At 42.0% G+C, this 20,586-nt stretch overlaps 1 protein-coding gene across 5 annotated transcripts in view; it reads left to right on the forward strand.

Moving 5' to 3' along the window:
- Nucleotides 1-20,586, forward strand: part of igf2bp2b (insulin-like growth factor 2 mRNA binding protein 2b) — an 84,146-nt gene that overhangs the window by 33,145 nt on the left and 30,415 nt on the right. For all 5 annotated transcript variants that reach the window (XM_077246859.1, XM_077246863.1, XM_077246862.1 and 2 more), the window contains 3 exons: nucleotides 2,622-2,927; nucleotides 14,631-14,765; nucleotides 14,971-15,093. In XM_077246859.1, the coding sequence (XP_077102974.1) occupies nucleotides 2,746-2,927; nucleotides 14,631-14,765; nucleotides 14,971-15,093 (440 nt within the window). In that variant the 5' untranslated portion in view covers nucleotides 2,622-2,745. The remainder of the gene's footprint in view (nucleotides 1-2,621; nucleotides 2,928-14,630; nucleotides 14,766-14,970; nucleotides 15,094-20,586) is intronic.

Below are 20,586 nucleotides of genomic sequence, written 5' to 3' on the forward strand. Positions count from 1 at the left end.
CAAAGAAGCAATGTTATGAATATCCATAAAACACTTGACTACACAACATATTAGATGTAACACTAGAAGCATCTCTCAAACATTGCATTTTAAAGCAGTCAACAGAGGGATATGCATTGCCATGACACACACATACACACACACGCACGCATGCAAATTCACTCGCACAGATACTTTGAGTGGAGGCAGCGCTGTCCTCTCTCCAGTCCCAGTACAGCGGGAGGAAGCGTTTCTCCGAGCAGAACCTCCTCATCAAAGTATTATTCCACTCGGAAGGAACTGAAGCGAGTAAGCCGGCGAAAACTCGTTTTGAAACAGCTTTCAAAAATGCGCAGTAACTGTTGAGCGGCTTAGTTATATGTCACGTACGTATCCTAACGTTCTTTTGTAAGGCCGTGATAGGCTGTTGCAGTGTAGATTCCCAAAAATCAAACTAAATCACACCATTTTTTTCTTTATATTTTTAATATTTTAATGATAAAGAATGCAACATTAATGCAACACAAAATTAGCAACTATGATAATATTAAAATGAAATCAAAATGAAATTATCTGTGCCTCAAGTGGGGGGGGGGGGGCACAAGCATTTTTCATAGCGACGGGTCTGCATGCGATACATGTTTGTATATGATCACGCTCTTATTCACGCAAATGCTTTTAAACCATTCATTCGCGACAAGACGAAAAGAGAACGCGCTGTCAGTGAATGTCCTCCTGACACTCACACAGACACACACACAGAAAAACGCGCGCCAGTATTGAGTTCTCTTTCGCGCTTGAACAAACAATAATCCACACATTTATGCCAAAATGTCCGTTTTTGTCGAGTATCCTCACAAGAACAGTCTTAAATGAGTTAAATAAAATCTTAAATAGAAGTAAAGAGTAGTGAGAGAATTAGATGCGGCAGATCTTAAAGTGACAGCGGCACTCATTCTCTCTGTCAGTAAAGTTAACCATAGAACAAAGGGAACAGAGAAAATTACTCACTGCCCTTGACTAAAGAAGGCTTGTAGCTTTAACAAGGATTAATCTATATTTCATTTATAATTTATGCAGTGCAAACTGTTTTATAACTTTATTCAATTTCTGTATATTTTATACCTGTTAGACAGGATAGGTAGCCTACAAGTAAATATGACATTTATTATGGGTTTAAGTGAGGATTGTTTTAAGTTAACTTAAATTAAAAGTTGATATATTTTTTGAAGCCTAATAAATGTTTACATTTTTGGGGAAAATCATTTTCATGGAGACATCAGTAGCTATATTAATTTCAGTGATACTGGCCTTTATTCATAAAAAGATGCCATAACAAAATTCAGACCCAGGACTTTAGCCCCCGATATCGGTAATTGTGTGTAAAGCCTGTATTAGCTTTAAAATGCATTGTTTCCTTGTCCCGAGTCAACAAAAGTCAGCATTAAGGGATGAGACAGGACCCATCAAAAAACTTAGGAAATATGATCCTGAGTAGTCAGGGTCCGAGGCTGCACCTCTGCCGCAGTGTGTGATCTGTAAGGAGGTGCTAGCAAATGATAGCATGAGACCATGCAAACTTCGGTGTCACATTGCAACTAAGCACACAAATTTAGTGAAAAAGCCAGTTGAGTTTTTTGAGAGGAAGCGTGATGATTTGCAGTCACAAAAAAGAATAATACAGTTGTTTGGCACTATTAACATCAGGCGACAGAAGCATCTTATCGTGTCACGTATAGCGAAGGCAGGCAAACCCCATAACATCAGCGAAACATTGCTACTCGTTGCATTACACATGTTAAGCATGTTTTGTTGACTTGTGGTTAGGCTTACTGATGTTCAGTGATTTTAAAAGTAGCCTCAATTAGGCCTGCATAAAGTTGGAAATGATTTGCTGTTGCAAAGAATAGTTTATGAATGCACTTTTAAAAAAGTTGTGGAAATAAAATGTCTTCAAATACAATATTAAAAAGTATTTACATTTTATCAGTTTTTATTGAAACTCACCATTGCCTGCCTGGAACACACAAAAGATGGCATTTACTGCAGAGGCGTGTGTGGGTTATGGCAGGTGGGCGGGATTTTGGGGAAGGGGGGCTCGGCTGTCCTTACCCACTGTAAGGGGAGGCTCACATTCACCCTATTTGTAAACCCCTGACTTATGATGCAGTATAATTGACTGTTTATGTAAACCTTGTGTTTGACATTGTTAGCGCAATAAGACGCGAAAGAGAACTTAGTTCAGTACTCATTCGCTGTGTGACAGGCTTTTAGTGTGCGCACTCTTGGGGTATACGCTTTAGAAAAACTTATGTCAGAACAGTGTGCGAATAAAAAGTTTAACTGGCAATGCTTTAAAATGCATGTAAACTGATGACGGAGAACTGCAATGTCACATGAGCGTAACTCTACTGCTGCGTTGCTCAATATGTGATGGGAATGTTGTACGATACTATAATTTTCTTCAAAGGCAGATTGTGGAGACATTTTAATCATTCACAATCTAAAATCGTGATTTCTCACACCCCTAGCCAGTGTAAGTAATGCTTTATGTTCCTTGTTGTGTGTGTTATTTGGGGTCTGTGTAAAGTATCTCATGGTCTAGTGATTGACCTCTCTCTTTCTCTCTCCTTTATCTCCAGGGCTGTTGAGAAGTTGACAGGCCACCGTTTTGAGAATCACTCTTTCAGTGTGTCGTACATACTGGACGAGGAGGCAGGAAGGGACGGGGGTGGAAGACCCCAGGTCCCGCGAGGGGCATCTAAAATGGGGACAGGAAGTCGGGAGCAGGAGTTTGGTCAGCCAGGGGCGATGGGAGGCCCCCAGGGGCTGAGGCAGCGTCAGCAAGAACTGCCTCTAAGAATCCTAGTACCCACTCAGTTTGTGGGAGCCATCATTGGAAAAGAGGGGCTCACCATAAAGAACATTACAAAGCAGACACAGTCCAAGTAAGAAGTCTTGATATTTTTTCAATCAGTACATGTCTAATTAGTAATTAGTAAGGAATAATATAAAAAAACTTACATTCCTGCCTTGCCATTTTTATGTGAGAGGAAAGTACACAGATCTTTATCTTCTTATGGCCATTCTCAATGGCCATTTTAACTGCAGATAGTTAATTAAAAATCACCTACTTTATACATTTAAAAACGTGGAATTTGGATTTTGTAATAGTGGTTAAACCACTAGGCCTATATCATCAATGTTAGTTGGACCGTAATTAAGAAAATTACTTGACTTTGACTTGAGATCCAATGACTCGAGACTTAGCTTGACTTGAACTGTATGACTAGAGAATGACTAGAGAATATTTTTTTTTAAATCATCGCAATATCAATTGATGAACAAAATGAAAGCAACGGAACCATTGACGCCAGTCATCAGATTCTGCACAAGCCCAGAAAAATTATGGCATATGTTTTGTATAACGTCCATAAATTCACACAGACATTTGCCAGTTTCTTTCAAATCATGCTTTAAAGCCAAATATGTCACTCTTTCCAACGACGAAAAACAGCACAGAAAACTGTTAATGATGTTTTGTCACGTTTTATGTTTCTCTTGAAGCAGGGTCAGATGTTATCAGGGGGTTAGTGGGCAAAATGCCAGCAGAATTAATATGCACCCAAAATTCAAGATGTGGTGGAAAAATGGCCCTAGTATGAGTTATTTTTATATTTATAACAAATGATATTAAAAAATATTTCCAGAAAATTGGCAAGATTGCAAATGTGATAATGATTTTATATAACAGTTCAGTAAACAAATGGTGAATATTGTGATGTGACATTTTAGATCGAATATTGTAAATATTCTCTGTTTTTGCTCTATTTCTTCAATGACAATAGTTCCAAACAAGCCACAGAAAAAGAGTTATGCGTATCTGAACAAATCTGGGTTTTTTGTGATTCAGTGACCTAGTTGCTTAGTTCCCGAATGAATCTGCCGTTTTGAACGAATCAGTGGAATGAATGTTTCTATTCTACTTGTACACTAAGACGGTGATTTGGTTTAATTTCATAATTAAAAAAAAATGTAATTTATTATTTTTTAACATCTAATTTTTTCTATATTAAAATGATTATATTTAAATAATTGATCTCATAACATAACATTATTTATGGTGTTGGAATTGTAGTGTAAATGCATGGTTAGGAAAAAAATGGTTAGAACATAGTTAGAAAAAAATGCCCCTGGAAATCAATTTAAGGGGTCAAATATTGGCTCTTAATTGGAAAGTGAATGTCTGCCGGTGATATTCCATAAAAAAATATATAAGCAAAGTTAAGCATGACATTTACTATAAAACCAATATAATTAATGCATCACACTTGTGAATTTACCTTCAAATGTTTTATCTTCAACATTTTTCATATAGTTGTTATTATAATAATAATAATAATTCCAAATTTTGATAGTCATAAATACATGCTATAACAAATTATATGAATATTATTAATATTACAATATAAATGTATTAGAAAGTTGATCATTTCTGAGGGAAAAATAAATAAGGTTGAGGCCAATATAAACGACTCGGTTTATGACTATATAGTCATAACCCGAGACGTTCTCTTTCGAGGGAACTCGCACTGCGTCGTTGAAAATGACTCTTTGGGGAACGAATGCCCACTAGGCGTTTACCGAAAAAGGCCTACCCTAGAGTGAAACTGATCTCAGGCACTCAGCTAGGACGAGAGCACACGTGCACCAGGCGTACTAGTGAGGTGCAGACTATAAACCTGATAAAAGTGTGTGGGGTATCCTCACAGCCTCACAGATCTCCTGGAGGGGCACTCCCGAGAGCAGGGCCCTAGAGGATGCCATGCCTCTAGTAGAATGAGCCCTTACGGCCAAAGGTGAAGGCAAATTGCGCACCTTGTAGGCCTACTTATGGTTTGTATAGCCGGGAGCCCCTAATAGGTGACCCAAAACACACTACAGTAGGTCCGACCTCCTCCAAGAAGAGGACCTCTCAAGGTAAATACTCGGAACTCTGAATGGCAGAGCAAGGAACCTCTCCTTTTCTGCCGACACATGAGGTGGAGGATGAAATACTTGCAGGACCATGTTAGGTTGCACTTAAGGCACATAGCTGGGTCTCGGATGCAGGATAGCATTAACTCCGCCGGGGGCAAACCCCAAGCAAGCTGGCGATAATTCCAGAGCTTGGAGATCTCCCAGTCTCTTTAAAGAAATAGCTAAGAGAAAGGCTATCTTTAACGTGAGGTCCTAGGCGAAGCCGACTGGAGCTATTCGAAGGGAGCCAGGGATAGCCCCTCGAGAACCACCGCCAGGTCCCAGGAACGAACCCTAGACCTGACTGTAGGTCTCATCCTCCAAATACCATGGAGAAATAGTATGACCAGTTGGTGCCTCCCCAAAGCTCTAACATTTAGTGGTGCAAGGAATGCAGCAATGGCAGCCACGACACCCTACGTGTGGACGGGGAGAGATTTGCAGAGAAACGATCGTGAAGAAACTCCAGAACTGAATCCATTCGGCAGTTAACTGGGCCTAACTCATGTTCTCTGCACCGTGAAAAAACATTCCACTTGAGGCCATATAATCTCCTAGTAGACAGAGCCCTAGAGATAAGTATGGTTTCGACCACCCCAGATGATAGACCAGCATCTAGGTACTGAGCCCCCTCAGAGGCCAGACCCACAATTTCCACAGCTCCGGATGAGGATGGAATATAGTGCCCTCCGCCTGAGACAACAGATCCCTCCTCAGAGGAATCTGCCATGGCGGAGCTATCAGGAATGAAATTAAGTCTGAAAACCATACTCGGGCTGGCCAAAACAGGGCTACCAGAAGGCTGATGCCCTCCTGACGGACCCTCTCCAGGACTCCCGGGAGCAGAGCGATTGGGGGAAAAGTGTACAGGCGAAGCCTCGGCCAGGCCTGTACCATGGCATCTAACCCCAGCGGGGCTGGATGAGTGAGGGAGAACCAAAGTGGACAGTGGGACGTCCCTCGAGACGCAAACAGATCCACTTCCATTGGTCCAAACCTCTGCCATATCAACTCCACCACCTCTGGATTGAGTCTCCATTCCCCAGGCCTCAGCCCCTGCCTCGACAGGATGTCTGCTCCCTGATTCAGAACCCCCGGGACATATATTGCTCCTATAGATAATATTTTCCCTTGGGACCATCAAATGATCTGATGCGCCAATCTGGATAGAGGGCGCGATCTGAGTCCCCCTTGTCGGTTCAGATAAGCTACCACTGATGTATTGTCCGAACGTATCAAAAGACGTGGTAACCTTTGATGTCTGGGAGGAAGCTCCTCAGAGCCCTGAACACAGCCAACCTCTCTAGGCAATTTATATCCCAAGAATGATGATGTTCCTGCCACAGACCCTTGGCAAAGCGGCCGTCCGAGACCGCGCCCCAGCCAGTGAGGGAAGAGTTTGTCGAAAGAGTTTACCGGCGACATGACGCCCCTAACACTGGCCCTTGGGACAAGAACCAAGGTTTCTTCCATATTAATAGGGAACGAAGGCATCTGCGCGTAATCTTTATTATACGGAATGGATTCCCCTTGGGAAAAAAAAACTTGGCTTTGAGCAGGCCCAAAGGAATTATGTTGGATGGCGCTGTCATGAGGCCCAGCAGTCTTTGAAATTGCTTTACAGTGATGGCCTGGCCTAGCTTTATCCCGGACACCATGGATGGGAGCTACAATTAGGACCTCTTTCCCGAAGCCCTCTTCGCCTGAAGGACGGCTCTCAGGTGGAAAAAATTAGAGCGCTTCCTCTGTTGTCAGGCTCGCGCAGGAGGAGCTCTAGAGGCAACGCTCCCTTTTTGCTCTTGCCGATGGGAGGAGCTGGTTGACGGCTGAGGCTGGCCACTTGGACCAGCCCTCCTAGATCCAGATTTAGAGTGGCGAGGGAGATACTGTTGGAACGCTGCTGACTGTTTTTTCGCTTCCTGAAACCTGTAGACGACTGTAGTAGGGCTGAACGATTAATTGCATTTGCGATAATATCGCGATATGATGAAATGCGATTTTGTAACCGCACAACCTGCGATTACACTGGTCACGTGACACGCGAGAGAAAAGCAGTCTGCAGATCAAGCATCAACTTGGCACGCTACGCATAGCTCTGGCATACAGGAAAGAACAGTTTATTTTTTATGTATGTGATATTGTGTTATTTATTCTCTCTCCAACAATTCTGGATCGATTCAGAGAATTTCAGAATCGAGTCTGAGCTTAGTTTTTAAACACAGATGCGTGATGCGCGTGCGTGCTTTAGAAACAACCATATTCTGCTTGCTTCTAATTTCTCTTTCTCTCACACACACACACACACACACACACACACACACACACACACACACACACACACACACACACACGCACGACACCGCTTGAACCTTCCGAAAAATAAGCTTTCATAAAGTTCGGGGTTTAAGCGAATTACAAGGACAGTCGCGGGCTTCATTGCACAGGTTTTGGTGCTTTGATGTTACTCTTGCAGTGCGCGGTCTTGGCCGCCGGAATTTTTCTTACAAATGCTCCACAAAGGCATTATTTATGTCTTTTGGAATGCAGTTGGCTTATATATTAAAAATATGAAAATCACTGAGAAAGCTGCTTTCATTTTAAAATACTTACGCACGCTTTGTGAAGAGTGCTCGTGCATGCGGCTGTGAGCGACTCATTGGTTAAATGTACTTGCATCTCAAAATGCTTTTGACACGAAATTAATGTAAACACGGTCAGTTATATCTTAAACCAACAGGACAAACCACATTTACAGTTTCAAAAGAGATATGTGCATTAGTGTGAATGCAGCTTATCGTATAGGGGGAAAATCACTCCAGCTCTTGAATGGAAAACGTTCAGACAGCCTACTTTTAAATACTGAAAGCACTCCGTGTTTATTGCTTGTAATGTTTTTTTTTTTGTTCCTCTTTATTTACTAGCTTTTATATTTTGAAGCTATATTAGTTTATAGCCCATTTAAAATTTTGACATGTAATTGGTTTAATTAAATGTGTTTAAATTATATATATATACACATACATATATATACATACATATATATGTATGTATTTACACATGTTGTAACGATGCGGGAAGAATGAAGCGAGCAGTGAATCCAATTGAAAGCACATTTATTAATAAAACAAACAAAAGAAACTCAGACCAGGAACACAGAAACAGCAACCATTACAACATTAACAACTCACAGAGACAGGGCTGAAACACAGGGCTTAAATACAGGGGTAAACGAGCTAAACAAGATAACAAGAGGGCGTGGTTAATCAGAAACACCTGGGGATACTTAAAAACTAGAAAAACTACAAATGACTACAAAACATGACACAGCACAGGAAATAACTAAAGTTCACAAGACAAGGGAAACACAGGACAGACAGGAACAAGACATGAACCCACACCGTGACATAGCCCTCCCCCTATGGGCGGCTCCCGACAAACAAACAAAAAAAAGTTCAGGAGGGTGGTGAAGTGGAGGCGGTCTTGGGGGAGGGATGGAGGGCCAGGTCCGCGCAGGGAACAGGACCAGGGCCTTGCAATGGCGGGCGTGGGACGTGGGCGGAGCAGGACGCGCAGGCAGCGGCCAGGGCGGAGCAGGCTGCGCAGGCGGCCAGGGCGGTGACAGTCCATCGGGCGACCAGGGCGGAGACGACCCCTCGGGTGGCCAGGGCGGTGAAGACCCTTCGGGCGGCCAGGGCGTAGAAGACCCTTCGGGCGGCCACGGCGGTGAAGACCCCTCGGGCGGCCACGGCGGAGAAAGCCCTTCGGGCGATCCCGGCTCGGGAACAGCAGACACCGGCTCGGGAACAGCAGACACCGGCCCGGGAACAGCAGACACCGGCTCGGGAACAGCAGACACCGGCTCGGGAACAGCAGACACCGGCTCGGGAACAGCAGACACTGGCTCGGGAACAGCCAACACACACAATGGCTCGGCAACAGCCAACACACACACTGGCTCAGGAACAGACAACACACACACTGGCTCGGGAACAGACAACACACACACTGGCTCGGGAACAGACAACACACACACTGGCTCGGGAACAGACAACACACACACTGGCACGGGAACAGACAATACACACACTGTCTCTGGAACAGACAACACACACACTGGTTTGGGAACAGACAACACACACCCTGGTTCGGGCTCAGGAACGGACAACATTCACACTGGCTCGGCAACAGGAACAGTCTCTGAATAGGCCATCTTGTCCATAGACAGTGGCTCGGAGGAAGTGATGTGAACAGTCTCTGAATAGGCCATCTTGTCCGTAGACACTGGCTCGGAGGAAGTGACGTGAACAGTCTCTGACATGGCAGACGTGACGTGAACAGGCTCTGACTGGGCAGACGTGACGTGAACCGTCTCTGGATCAGCAGAAGTGACGTGAACAGTCTCTGACTGGGCAGAAGTGACGTGGACAGTCTCTAGATCGGCAGAAGTGACAAGGACAGTCTCTGGATCAGCGGGCTCTGGCGCAGGATCAACGGGCTCTGGGCTGGGCATTATCAGCAGGGCAGAGGGCTTTGTGCTGGGCAGGACCAGTGGTAACGGAAACTCTGGGCTGGACGGGACCAGCGGCGAAGGAAACTCTGGGCTGGACGGGACCAGCGGCGAAGGAAACTCTGGGCTGGACGGGACCAGCGGCGAAGGAAACTCTGGGCTGGACGGGACCAGCGGCGAAGGAAACTCTGGGCTTGACGGGACCAGCGGCGAAGGAAACTCTGGGCTGGACGGGACCAGTGGCGAAGGAAACTCTGGGCTGGACGGGACCAGCGGCGAAGGAAACTCTGGGCTGGGTTCATGGGCTGTCGCTGATGTGTGTGCTGCCCACTCACACAAAACAGCCATGGACACCACAATGAGCGCTGTGTCTTCCAGAGCAGACTCAAGTGCGGCGTGTTCAGTCTCTGGCGGGCAGGTGATATGCTCCGGTTCTGGCGAACAGGCGACGGGCTCTGGCTCTTGCTCGAAGACTGGCTCTGGCTCTTGCTCGAAGACTGGCTCTGGCTCTTGCTCGAAGACTGGCTCTGGCTCTTGCTCGAAGACTGGCTCTGGCTCTGGCTCTTGCTCGAAGACTGGCTCTGGCTCTTGCTCGAAGACTGGCTCTGGCTCTTGCTCGAAGACTGGCTCTTGTCTGGACGTGGCTGACGTGAAGCTCTGGCTGGACGTGGCTGACGTGAAGCTCTGGCTGGACGTGGCTGACGTGAAGCTCTGGCTGGACGTGGCTGACGTGAAGCTCTGGCTGGACGTGGCTGACGTGAAGCTCTGGCTGGACATGGCTGACCTGAAGCTCTGGCTGGATGATCTCTGGCTGGACGGTCTTTGGCTTAAGAGCCACCGGACACGTCGTTGAGGAGGCCATTCTTCTCCTCCTCCTCCGTCTCCGGACCACCGGATTCGGGACCGCCGGAACTGGGACCACCGGAACAGGGACCAGCGGTGAAGGCCTGGCGTGACACGGGATGAAGCTCTCCAAACATCTGGAGAGCGCCTCTCTCCAGCCCAGACCGGAGAGACTGGGGAGTTCCCTCGTGTTAACCTCCTTAGCCCCCAGCCGGTAACAGACTTTAATTGCCTCGTCATCCAGGGAGCAGGAGGCAGCAAGAGGAACAAATCCCCACGTATACTGGAACAGATCAAGGCTTTCCAGGGCCAAGGCCGCGATCTGTCCAGCGAACTCCCGGTCTAGCCTGTGTAGATCAGGCGAGATCCGTGCTGCTGGATTCATATTCGGTGAGTTGTTCTGTAACGATGCGGGAAGAATGAAGCGAGCAGTGAATCCAATTGCAAGCACATTTATTAATAAAACAAACAAAAGAAACTCAGACCAGGAACACAGAAACAGCAACCATTACAACATTAACAACTCACAGAGACAGGGCTGAAACACAGGGCTTAAATACAGGGGTAAACGAGCTAAACAAGATAACAAGAGGGCGTGGTTAATCAGAAACACCTGGGGATACTTATAAACTAGAAAAACTACAAAGGACTACAAAACATGACACAGCACAGGAAATAACTAAAGTTCACAAGACAAGGGAAACACAGGACAGACAGGAACAAGACATGAACCCACACCGTGACACATGTAATTAAATACATATTTTAAGTATTATTAAGATTAATTAATAAGAAAAAAATTAGATAGGATCATGAGCTGCCTAAAGATTCCCATCCCTACTGTAAAATGATTTATTGCTTGTCTTTGTCGACTAATACAGAAGGTTAAGAACTTAAAAGTAACTGCATATTAAATCACAATCGCAATATTGGTTAAAAAATCGCAATTAGTTTATTTTCCATAATCGTTCAGCCCTAGACTGTAGTGACAGCGTCGGAGAACAGGCCAGAAGGTGATAGCGGAGCATCCAACAGAAAATATTTCTCTTTCTCTTTTATACCGGACAAATTTAGCCACAGATGTCTCTCCGTAGCCACCATAGCTGACATAGATTGGCCTATGGCACATGCCGTCTCTTTAGTGGCCCGGAGAGACAAATCTGTCAGCAGGAGTTGGTCCCTCGCCCTTATTTAGATCTTTAAGAAGATTGGCCTGGTACGCCTGCAAAATCGTCATAGAGTGCAGGCACACACCAGCCTGACCAGCCGCCATATAAGCCCGGCCAACCAGTGCAGAGGTGTCCCTACATGGTTTGTTGGGCAGCGCTGGGGCTTTAAGCGAAGATGCCGCATTAGGAGAAAGATAGCTCGCTAAAGTTTCCTCCATCTGCGGCATCTTGCCATAACACGCCTCTCTCACACCCATCACATTTGAATAATCATATAATGAATGTGATGAGATATGTAAAGAGTGGGGTTTTTCCCAGGATCTAGAGATCTCTTTATGAAGATCTGGGAAAAACGGTAAGCCCCGGCGCTGAGGTTGTGAACGATGCTACAGGAATCTCTCGTCTAGCTTGCTTTGACGGGGATCATCCTGCTTATTTTGTGGCCAGCTGATATATTTATATATATATAATTTTTTTTTTTTTTTTTGTCTGGCCACAGCACGTGTCACAACCTCCACGAACTCTACATAAGCAGAAACATGAGCGGCGAGTGTGACTCCCGATGCTGAGCACATCTACTTCCTCAGAAACTGATAGCTCGAGCACCGGGCACTCGTCATGGGCAGAAGTGAACGAGTCGTGAACGAGTGTTATAGAATCTGCGGATGATGAGCGAAAAAGTGCCTCAACAGTCTCGTTCTCATCCGCGAGATCCTTCTGCAATCCCCACGATCTAAGCCGCCGCGCCGCCTCAAAGGACAGGATCGGATTAGTTTCATTCATACTTCAGAGTCGCACGCTAAGGGAGTGTCCCCCAAAGAGTCGTTTTCAATGACGCAGTGCGAGTTCCCTCGAAAGGGAACTGCTTTTTTTCTAGTTGGTATTGTAACTGGACTTTGACTTGACCCATAGCAGGACTCAACTTGATTCGCTTGAAGTGAACCACTGACTTGACTTGACTTGACTTTGTTGTGTGTACTGCGACTTAGACTTGCTTGAGACTTGATGGTAGGGACTTGAGACTTACTTGTGACTTGAACATGTGTGACTTACTCCCACCTCTGAAACAAACATCCACTCTTGGATTGCGTGTGTAACGTAGGCCAGCTAGTGAGAGTCGCACTAATGACTGCAGAATGAGGTGTTTAGCATCTCGCCTCGCATGCAGGGGCATCAGGGTTCCAGGCTGACTCAGAGCAGGGTGGTTAGGATTGGAGGATGAGTTTTGGAGTCAGAGCATTGAAGAGAGGGGGTGTTTGTTTGGGTTGATTTAAAATATTAATAATGTCCAACAGCGTTTTTGAAATACCGCTTACCCCACCTTTAATTATCGAAGGTGTGTCAGATAAGTGTATGGAGGACTGAGAAACCTGCACCTGAGCTCAGACTATCTTTGTTTAATAGTTGTTTTGAATAATTGAAAGGCAAGTGCTTAATAAAGCCTTAAAATTAAAATGAAGCCTTTTAATATCTAAAGTACATTAAATGCCATAAACCTCACAAACTGTAGCATATCTAGCTCTTAGATCTTCAAGTGTGCATACGCTGTATAAAGGTGCATATACACTGCAAGGATGGACCGTCATGCACAAAGGATCTAAGCTGTGTGAGTTAGATGCGGACAGTAGAATTCAGCAGCTATCCTGTTTGCTGCTGCGCATGTGATATTCACTGTGTGCATGTTTAAAATTAGCTTTACCTAGTCCTTATTTGAGAAAATATGAATGCCAGTGTGCACAAACTTACCAGATTGCTGAGCCGGTTGGTTTCAGTGTTTTTCTTTTTTTGTGTGTGAAAAATACTATAATGGTATTACAGAATTAAGATGTTTCTATATTATGTATAAATCTATTTATTTTAGAGTTTTTTTATCAATTTCATAGTATTTTTTTAAATTGATTTATCTTTTAATTGATTTCTTAATATTTGATTAGATATTATGCAAATGAAGCATAATAATAATAAAATTAGCATATTTGTTTCACAAACCACATACAATATTTGTATCAAACCCTTTGACACAAATGTTTATTTTAACAAATTCAGAACTATTTCATTTGTTCAAAGACAACTATACAGAGCACAAAGGGATGAAATAAACCTGCAGGATTCTTGAGGGTTGTTTTTCTTGTTCGACTAATTTAAACGTGAAATTGAAATCTTAAAAATGCTGCTTGATATGCTTAATTCAACATTCAGTGTCTTTCTGGGTCGTAATTACACATTGTCTGTGTAAATCCACTATAGGTATTAAAGGAGCTACAGTATATGTAGAATTCAGAAACCCTTGTTGTTAGCGACACCGGTGGCTGTTAAGGGAACTGCAGCCAACTATATAGATTTGGATGTGTGAGACTGTAGTTTGAATGAATCTCTTTTCTTTGTATGACACATTTACAGCTAAACAGCTCTATGCTGAACATGAGAATTCATTTCATGATTTCATTTCATGTAACAGAACAGAAGAGAGACTCTCTGGCGTGCACGTAAACGTCACAACCTTTTGGACTTTCCGCCAAAAAATGTTCCGAGTCCTACACATAAAAATCAGTCTGCCTTCATAGACAACCTATGATGTTGGGGAACGTCTCGTTTTTTTAAGTTTCCTTACAAGCTGTTCACTCATTGGTAACAAAAAAAAAAGTGATTAATAAATTAAAAATTATATATCCAAATGGCTACCCATACCCAAATGTTATCGACACGACAGCCATCGGCACTGATCCTCAACAAACCGGTCTCCATACCGGTGTGACTCCGATCTTAAACCATATAGAGCTAGATAATAGTCTGATTGTTTCAATCCAATCTGACTTCTGACCTATAATGCTGCCTAAATCATAATCATACACTGTTTGTTCATTGGTCAGAGGAGAACTGGCCTTTGTTGCATTATTTTCCTGTTATCTCTGTAAAGCTGCTTTGAAACAATCTGTATCGTAAAAAGCGCTAAATAAATAAATAAATAAAATGTTGTGGACCTCATCAACAGTGCACAGTCATTCTTATTTCTGAGATTATAAACCGTTCTGTTTTGCTCAAACCATCTTCATTAGCATGTGACAATGTAGTTCAAAAATGTGATAAATGTCATCCTTCTCTCTCTGTCTCAGGGTAGATATCCATCGTAAAGAGAATGCTGGGGCGACTGAGAAGGCCATCACTATCCACTCATCTAAAGAGGGCTGTTCACAAGCCTGCAGGATGATCCTGGAAATCATGGAAAAAGAGGCTAATGACACCAAGATGTCAGTATTTCATCTGACTGTAGGGCATATTTAAGTTTTACATGCTTCAATCGCTTTAGGAATTTTTTTTTTTTAAAAGACAAATAATTTAAAACCATGATTATATGTAAATAAGCTTATGGTGTAAGTACAAACTGCACCAGTTCAAAATATAAATACATGAATAAACAAACAAACAATATTGTGTACTTTCTCTCTGTGACAGTGTTGAGGAGGTTCCTCTGAAGATCTTGGCACACAATAGCCTGGTTGGAAGACTCATAGGGAAGGAGGGCAGGAACCTGAAGAAGATAGAGCAAGATACAGGGACCAAGATCACCATCTCTGCGTAAGTGTGTTCTACATCCATTAAAACTGCTAACTGTCTTTTATAGGGGTGTGATGATTCACTCATTTTCTCCATGCTTATTTAATTAGATTTAATTTATAATATTATTAAATATTATGAAATAATTATAATATTATTTAATATTTCATTTATTATTACAAATCCTGCCGAAGCATATGCATTGATCTTGAAACATGGATTTTTTAAATCGGGAATCATTTGTTTCATTCAGTAATCGATTTAAAATCCTAAGAATCGAATGAATAATAGCGATTTAATATATAAACATTTAATTATTAAGATATTTATAATTTTTATTATTGCATGGAAATTTTATTTTCTTTAAGATAAAATACTCTTATTTTACTGGAATCATTGTTTTAGGCAAGCAGAAGGCATTTAACAGTTTCCCCGCCAGGATTTTTTTTTAACTCTTTCACATGTACGATCACACCGGTGTGATCAGTCTTGGCTGGTCCCTGGAGCGTACGATCACACCGGTGTGATTAGAACGGTCAGTGCATCACGTAATCAACTGCTAAATTCAAACGTGCTTTCGCGCGTTTGCTGGCGCTGAGCCAGAGAAGGACCCACTCAGTGCTGTCATATATCACAACTATTGAGTGTTTTCATCCACATAATGTTTATTTTAGGTTTCAGACATTTAAATACACACAAGTACTCGCAAAACAATGATTTTGAGTTTGTAAAATACACACTGATGTCTATGGAAGCGGCAATAATAATCCTTTACATTATAATAAGACGACACGTTTTATTCATATCAGATACACATTGTGTAAGTAGCTTTACATTTGACCCTATTCTTCTCCCAGTTCACCGGCCACTTACTTTCATGCATTTCGTGAGAAGTGGAAGAATTGACATGTAAATCCAACAGATCCGATTCTCTGAACTGTGAAACAAACTAAGATGGCGCCGCCCATCGGGCATACAGCTCAACTAACGCGATCATTATAAAGGTGTTTAAACATCAAAACACATCCACTTGCACATATTTGACAATTGGAATATCAGTGTTTCATGCTATAGCTAATACATTTGTAAATATTTTTAATAAAAAAGGGAAAATGACATAAAAGCAGATCATCATTCATTCAGCGCTGTGTTGTGGTAGCGCTGTGTCACGTGACAAGCAATGACGCGTCACCATGAAAACATTAAAGTAACAAGTTCTAAATAACGGTCGCCATGAAAAACTCACGCTGGGGGGTCAGTTAGAATATTTTAAACTTACTTGTGAAAGGGTTAAGTTGCCAGCCACCGCTAGCATTTTTAATCATTCATGGCCCACAGAATATGTTGTTATATGAATATCTGAACATTTAATATATTTTAAAAAAAAGCTGACCATCTGCTTTTAAACAACAACAAAAAACGTTTTGTTCTAGCTTAGTGAGTCGGCTGCTCATTGGCTGCAGCATCTTTTTTGTTTCTTTTTTTGAAGTTCTAAAAAGATACCGTAGGCGCCAATTTAGATATGCATTGCTAAGCTAATTTTCATTTATTCATTTCGTTGACATGGCTGGTGTACCGGAACCCCAACGTGCCGCTAAAAAGCAAAAACGTCTCTGCAGGTACCGGGAGGATTGTGTGGGGAAGTATCCATAGTAGGTCAACCCCCCACCCCCCGACCAGGCTAGGAACAGTTTTTTTTTCATGGAAGTTTTGCTTTGGTTAGCTAATAAAATATTAAAACTCAAATCAGTATTTTGTGTACAGTTATTCAATTGTCATTTGGGTATCGTGGACTCGCTCTCTCTTGCTTAATTCAAATGCAGCCACTACCATTTTGCTATGATTGTTTTGTAAGATAGCAAACAGCTATGATTTTAAAACAGTCTAATATCTAGGCCTGTATGTACTGTAAATATCAGCGTAGAATTGACGCGTTGTTAAATTTTTGGAGAGGTGCACGTCAGGGTACGCCGTAGGGTATGTGTGCTACACATAGTCAACAACGTAGCTACGGCGTAAGTTACAGTAGTTGGGGTTAGTTGACCCTAAAATGAAAATTAGCCCATGATTTACTCACCCTCAAGTCATTGGTGTATATGACATTCTTCATTCAGACAAATACAATTTGATTTATATAAAAAATGTCCTGGATCTTTCAAGCTTTATAATGGGAGTGAATGGCTGGAAAATATTTTAAGCCCAAAAAAGTGCATCCATCCATGATAAAAAATACTCCACACGGCTTAACGGGGGGTTAATAAAGGCCTTCTGAAGCGAAGCCATGGGTTTTTGTAAGAAAAATACCCATATTTATAACTTTATAATCTAAAATAATGTCTCAGTTACGTATGTAACCCTTGTTCCCTGAAGGAGGGAACGGAGATGTAGTCGACATGTCGACTGATTGAGATCACGCTTAGGGAGCCTGTCATCTTCGAGTGTTGATAAAACGAGCCAATGCACATTGGTGTGCATGCTTTGCATCTCACTCTCCGTCCCGCTGCGTGAGGTATAAATACTAGGGATGTGCATCTCCATAACTGAAGCTGATGCAATATGCATCTCGATGCATAGTCCATGATACGATATATTAAAGTTACATATAAGCAGCTACCGATGCAATGCAATATGATTCACTACTATTACGATGTGATCTGATTTCAATTCGATTCAACGCGATGCTATTCAGTGTAATACATACAATGCAATGGAGAAAAATATGATGCAATGCAATTCAATATGGTATAGGTAGTTAACTTTTTATTTCTTTTGTTCAGACATACAGCAAATCATAAAGTAACTTAAATGCCATCTGACTTTTAACGCATGGCTCTTTCACAAACAAAAGATTTGGGTTTCACAAAACCAAAAGATTAAATAAAAACAGACATTCTTTTCCTGTCCTGTCTCCAGTTACACTTTTAACAGCTTACACATTTAACAGTGAAAAAATGTAAGGATCCTTGGGGATAAACAATGAATAAATGTTCCATAACTTGCCAGCAGGCTAATGTGATTTCAGCAGGTAGGCTAACTCAGTAAGCAGAAAGCAGGTGCTGTATTAACATAAACAATAATAAATAAAATAAAAACTTTTCACTAACAGGTCTTTCATAACTGTATGGAAAAAATACTGTATGAAATGTAAAAAAAAAAATTACACTAGTGAACTGACTCGAGGCCCACTGAGAAGGAAATGAATAGTTGAAATAAAGTCGTTATTTTTGTTTTGTTTTTCGCACAAAAAGTATTCTCGTCGCTTGATAAACTTAAGATTGAGCCACTGTAGTCACTTGGACTATTTTAACTATGTCTTTAATAACTTTTCGGGGAAGTTTCAATCCCTTAAGAAGCCTATGGAGGAGTGTTCCAGCTGTCAGATTTAATCAAACATATCTTAATTTGTGTTCCGAAGATGAACGAAGGTCTTACAGGGTTGGAACAACATGAGGGTGAGTAATTACTGACAGAATTTTCATTTTTGGGTGAACTATCCCTTTAAACTAAAACACTCTGATAATGCACACTTAAGGGTGTGTTGCAGCACTAATACACCTCCCGTATTATCATTACAATGGCATATGAAACAATTAATACAACTTGTCAGTCTAAAAAATTACCGCACGAAAGAATTCACTTGCCGCACTCAAAAACAGTTTTCCGGCTTTAACTCCAAAATGGCATGACGTAAACAAGAAAGGTTTTCGCGTGTCTGGTCGGCATTGCGTGTTGTATGTGCTGATGAAATTTGACGTACATGACGTGAGTGGTTTTCAAGGAAATCTCAGTGGTTCATCCGTCCCGCGTTTCAATCGTCCCGGCTCTCCCCTACTGCCTGTATATTTTATAGCGGTGCAACATATTTTACAATTTGCAGTTTCCAAAAAAAAAAAGTGTTTCCAAACACTGGATTTATTAGTGGTGGGGGAAAAAATCGATTCTGTTCAGTATCGCGATATTTTGCGCACGCAATTATATCGATACAGTAGCGCAAAGTATTGCGATATTTAATTATAAAATTATCTGTTTTACTTTCCGGTTTTCTCAGAGTTTACTCTGATCATTTACATTTGCGTATTACATCCACAAGGTGGCGCTTGTTGTGGTGCGTTGTTGTCGTACATTCGACAGCAAATTCAAATGAAAATGGCTTCAGTATTACGGTTGTACACGACGCTCCGCATCTTTCAAATCGAAAGTGTGGGTAAATTTCGTTTTTATGATTATTCTCAGGTTTATGTTACTCTATTATGTCTGCTTTATGTTACTCTATTGTATTTAAATAATTTTAATTTATATGCTGGGAGCTCAGTGAGTTTTGTTTGTTTCATATTAAATATTACCTGCTCGGTCTTGTCTGTCAGAGCGTTGTCATTGTCCTCTATTTTTCACTGCTTGAGAACATGGGTTGAAATCGCCCTCTAAACCCTCATTCACTAAGTTAGGCCTATTCCCGAAGTTAACGTTAGTCCACTAATACTGTTCACTTGAAGGAGTGAATGAAAACGAGTGAGCGATAGGCGTTGAGCGTACATAAGCTGTACATTCGTTAATGCAGTGCAATGTGGGACAGAGACGCGATCTGACACGCGTCCCATTTTCTCACAAATATCTACGTTTATTTCAATAATTCAAGATTGCTCTTATGAGAACACTCGACAAAACTGACATTTTGGCATAATTTGTGTGTGTTATGGTTTGTTCAAGCCCGAAAGAGAACTTGATACTGACGCGCGTCTTCTCTGTGGGTCGTGTGTGTGTGTAATACAGGCAGGATTTAACGGATACTGTGTATTTTTAAACTTTTTTTTTGTTTTTGTTGCGGTGCCGCGGTGGGCAAGTGATGAAACCAGTGTTGCAATGTGTCCCGAATGTTCAAGAACAAGTTTTTCAGTTTTTGCACTTCAGTTAATGTGTAGAAGATAATGTTTACAGAATTAAATGTGACATTTAAAGTGAGGTGAGCGGTCTTATTTTCCTAATTTTTTGTAATGCCTTTGAATAATATGGGGGACGTGAATGGCAATATCGCAGAATCGAATCGCAATACTTGCTGTATCGCAATATATTGAGAATCGCAATAATATTGAATCGTGGCCCAAATATCGCAATACTATCGAATCGTCACATTTTTGCCAATTCCCACCCCTAGGATTTATAAGTATTTGGTGGAAGATAGAGCTGCGCCATGTGTTGATCTGTTCTAGGTAGGTGACTCTCAGGACACGCCTTGGTCTCCGTAGTGTTGTGAAACGTCATATTCACGTAGCAGCTACAGCAGTGGTGTTGAGAGAACGCGCTTGAGCAACAGTTCAGAAAGAAGAAATCAGTTAAGAAAGAAACAGTCACGTAATAAAATATTGGTCACTTTCTAAATAGTAAAAGTATAGCACATCTACTAATAATTATTTATGAATAAATCGTTTTTTATCGATGCAGATATGTTAAAAACGATGCATCGCGATACAAATGCCAACATTGTATCCGATGCACACTTATTTAAATTTATGCATC

Source organism: Siphateles boraxobius, unplaced genomic scaffold (assembly GCF_051911475.1).
Source record: "Siphateles boraxobius isolate OS27281-9 unplaced genomic scaffold, OSU_SipBor_1 29, whole genome shotgun sequence".
Taxonomy (NCBI): Eukaryota; Metazoa; Chordata; class Actinopteri; order Cypriniformes; family Leuciscidae; genus Siphateles; species Siphateles boraxobius.